General features: G+C 35.8%; 1 protein-coding gene across 3 annotated transcripts in view; it reads left to right on the forward strand.

Annotated features, from left to right (window-relative positions):
* SLC2A13 (solute carrier family 2 member 13) overlaps positions 1 to 3,848 on the forward strand; it is a 301,904-nt gene that overhangs the window by 166,693 nt on the left and 131,363 nt on the right. The window contains exon 5 of one of the 3 annotated variants that reach the window (XR_001888464.1): positions 2,416 to 2,482. Coding sequence is in view for 2 of the 3 variants with exons in the window: in XM_017888589.1 (XP_017744078.1) it covers positions 2,416 to 2,564 (149 nt within the window). In the remaining variant the exon portion in view is untranslated. Of the gene's footprint in view, positions 1 to 2,415; positions 2,565 to 3,848 lie in introns of those variants that run through there. The other 2 variants (XM_017888588.1, XM_017888589.1) reach the window with 2 other exon arrangements.

Consider the following 3,848-nt stretch of genomic DNA (forward strand, 5'->3'; position numbering starts at 1 on the left):
CATTAGGTATTTCTCCTAATGCAATCCCTCCCCCTCCCCCCTCCCCATGATAGGCCCCAGTGTGTGATGTTCCCCTTCCCGAGTCCAAGTGATCTCATTGTTCAGTTCCCACCTATGAGTGAGAACATGTGGTGTTTGGTTTTCTGTTCTTGTGATAGTTACAAAACATTTTTAATTCCAAAAGCAAAATAAATGTTTTAAGTAGAGCATGACATTTTAAATGTTCACTGATGAACATTCAGCCAATTAATATACTTGATTTTTTTCTTTTGCCTCATAGATTCTGTGATCTAAAGATTAATGATGGTTTTCATTTGTAAAGGAAGTTTTACTGCCTAAAAAGCTAGGTTTATAATTTTAATGAAAGGAAATTCTTTAATTCTGTTTATGCATAATCAGATGTGCAGCTGCTGGGACCAAAATTTATCCATTAAAAAATCCAGTCTAATAAAGGAACTACCATCATTTATTTTTAACAGGAAATCCAAATCAGGAGAAAATATAAAATCCAGATTTTTTAAAACTAGGAAATATGTGATGTTTCTACAATAGCTTATCTCTTATTTTTATGGCAAGTCAAACTTTTGTCCTAATTTGTAATAATGTTCTGTATTTCTGTCCTCCAAAATCATTATTACCTAGCCTGACCATCAAATTATGAAACACTTTAATAGTGAAAGTAGATGCATCTCTCCAAAGATTATAATAGACTTCTTGCATTAGGAAAGATGAATTTCTCATCTGAGAAAGGACTTTTGTTTGTTTTTGTTTTGTTGTCATTTCAAAAAAAATCGTGGTATACAAGGTAAATGATATTATTTTTATCTGAAAGTTTTGATTAATGGAAAAAGGTAGTGCCTTGCTTATTTTGTGGCTCACTTGCAGGTATCTGTATTTGCAGATGAGTGTGTCTGTCTTTCAGGCAGCTGATCCAGATATATGTCAGCATTGTTACAATCAAACTCTCAAAATCCACCTGTTTCACACAATCTTTCTGATATATTAGGCTTTAATACTCCTTTGCTCAAATCTAAGGCAGTTTGACTTTTATAATACCCTCAGTCTGCTTTCTAAATGGATCGTCACTACATTTAGCTTTGAATGACCATCAACACTTCTCTAAATTAATCTATGCCCTCTCTTGCCATTTAGAAACAAAATCATTTGCAGTAACTCAAGTTTTATGATTATACTCATATCCATGTAGGAATAGAATATTCTCACCCCTATAATATTTCGTTCTAATTAATGCCCTGGCTTGACATCTCATACTAACTTTTATTGCTGAGACAACATACATATTTTATTCCATCTTTGTGAACTTGAATATTAGATTTTCAAAAGATCCTGAAATAGTTAGACTTCTTTGGATTTTAATTTACCAGACTTGGTTTAGGGTTCATTAACAAAACTGGACTCTAATTAAACAATTACCATCGCAGTGATCCCAGGCCATCTCTTCTAACAGCAGAAATACCGTAGGTCCTGGGAGTCAACTCTAGCTCCATAAGGACACCATGTAGAATGCCTCTTAAAGCTAAGGTGACATTGTAACTGGAACACTTATGAGGCTGGAGGGGCCACTTTTAGTAATCATGCCCTGACAACAGGCATCAATAAGGTTAGTCAAACTACTTAAGGACTCAGTGGTTCAGATCTACAGCTTTCCAGAATTGATCCAGAGTTCAAATAAAGACCAAAGTATCTCTGCCATTTTGAAAGTTCATTTGTATTTTAAAATAATCATTGATTGCCTCTTAGGGGACTATTCAAAATGTAGAAATACACACACACACACACACACACACACACACACACACTCCTATAGATAATAGGTATTGTTTTATTAACTTTTTGGCAACTTTTATTAATAATCTCCATTGTAGCTGTAACCAAGACTGACATCATGCCCAAATTCTGTAACTTTATTAACATAATATGAATTTTGTTCTTTGTTGAATAGTTTTTAATGAATGCTTTTCTTACAGTTGATTAAAGCAATTTTGCCAGTGACTTTTAAGTAGTCCCACATGGATGGATTTTAAATAATACTTAATTGACAAGAAAGTTGTAGAACAAAGAAAGTAGTTAATCACTAGAGCTTGTAGGGCTTTAAGGAAGACTAATTTGACAGTTTTAGTTATATAGGTTTTCTAGTACCCATAACTTGCTTAAACTTAAATTCTCTCTTGTCACTTTTACAGTTCAAACTAAAAAAAAAAAAAAAAAAAAAAATATCTGTTTGCAAAATAAAATATTGTACCCAGATTTCTGTAACAATGGAGTTGTTTTGATTTAAAATGCCCAGTCATGTTGATTTCATGAATATTTGGGAAATTTTGTCCTATTGGGAATGGTTACTATGAGAGCTAAAAATAATAGATATATTCTTTTTTTCTTTCTTTCTTAAAAAAGCTGGACCTGTGATCTGCAGAATGCTGAGTTATCCCCCAACTCGCCGAGCCTTAATTGTGGGTTGTGGACTACAAATGTTTCAGCAACTCTCAGGCATTAACACCATCATGTATGTATTTCTTTCTGGCTTTTTACTGAAAAGATTGTGAAAGGATTATTTTATGTGAAATAGTAAAAAGTATTTCATGTAAATACTAGACTCAGTGATTTATTCTGATTAAATGTATGGATTCTGCTTTTGGGAGATACTAACTTTACAATTTTTTAATTCCAGTAATTTGTAACTAGAAAAAGGTGATTTATTTTGTTTGTTATATTATTGGCTTTATTTGATTCCATAAAATGTCTCTTTTATGCCATCCAATACCTCCTTGTATTCTGAGCTTAAATATGTCATTTTTTATAAACCATTTCCTGATGGTGGTTGGAAAGTAAAATGGAAGGAAATCACCTGGCATTGCCAGAGATTATGGGCACACAGATAACGAATTCATTTCTTTTTGGTGCAGTCTACTACAGTGCAATGTGATAAGCACATTAGTAGAAGTACATTTATTATAACCAGATTACGGTAGAGGGGAAATTGAGTGGGAAGGATAGTGGGGAATACAGAAAAGTTCCCTGTTCTCTAATTTTAAGAGTAATTCCCAAAGCTGTATGTTTGCTGGGGATGGGAAGGACTAAATATTAGGGGCTCTACTAGGTTTCCCTCATTCAGTATTAAACCCGTTTTTGAGGGCCTCTATTGCCCTAGACCTACAGCAGTAACTAAAGTAGACCTGGGTCTTGTCCTCATGGATGTACAGGCTGAGAGAGGAAACACACATTAAATAAGCTCACAGTTAAATATAAGATTTCAAATTATGATAAGGGCCAGACAGGACTCTCAATTCTCCACAGAGTAGACTTTTAAGATCCTAAATAATAAAATGCAGTTTAGAGAAGGTTATGTGCTTTCCCAGGGCACATATTGTTAGATTAAAATCTGCCACATCTTAGAAGTCCTCCCTACCCCCTTCCTATTGATTGAAGTTTTTCATTAAGAAAATACAAATTAGGGGGGCGGAGCAACATGGCCGAATAGGAACAGCTCCAGTCTCCAGCTCCCAGCGCGAGCGACACAGAAGACCGGTGATTTCTGCATTTTCAACTGAGACTCCACCTCTGGGGACAGGGCACAGTTAACAACAGCAACAACAAAAGCAGCAGGAACCTCTGCAGATGCAAACGACTCTGTCTGACAGCTTTGAAGAGAGCAGTGGATCTCCCAACAAGGAGGTTGAGATCTGAGAAGGGACAGACTGCCTGCTCAAGTGGGTCCCTGACCCCTGAGTAGCCTAACTGGGAGACATCCCCCACTAGGGGCAGTCTGACACCCCACACCTCACAGGGTGGAGTACACCCCTGAGAGGAAGCTTCCAAAGTAAGAATCA

This window comes from Rhinopithecus bieti, unplaced genomic scaffold (assembly GCF_001698545.2).
Source record: "Rhinopithecus bieti isolate Rb0 unplaced genomic scaffold, ASM169854v2 scaffold_18282, whole genome shotgun sequence".
NCBI classification, from domain to species: domain Eukaryota; kingdom Metazoa; phylum Chordata; class Mammalia; order Primates; family Cercopithecidae; genus Rhinopithecus; species Rhinopithecus bieti.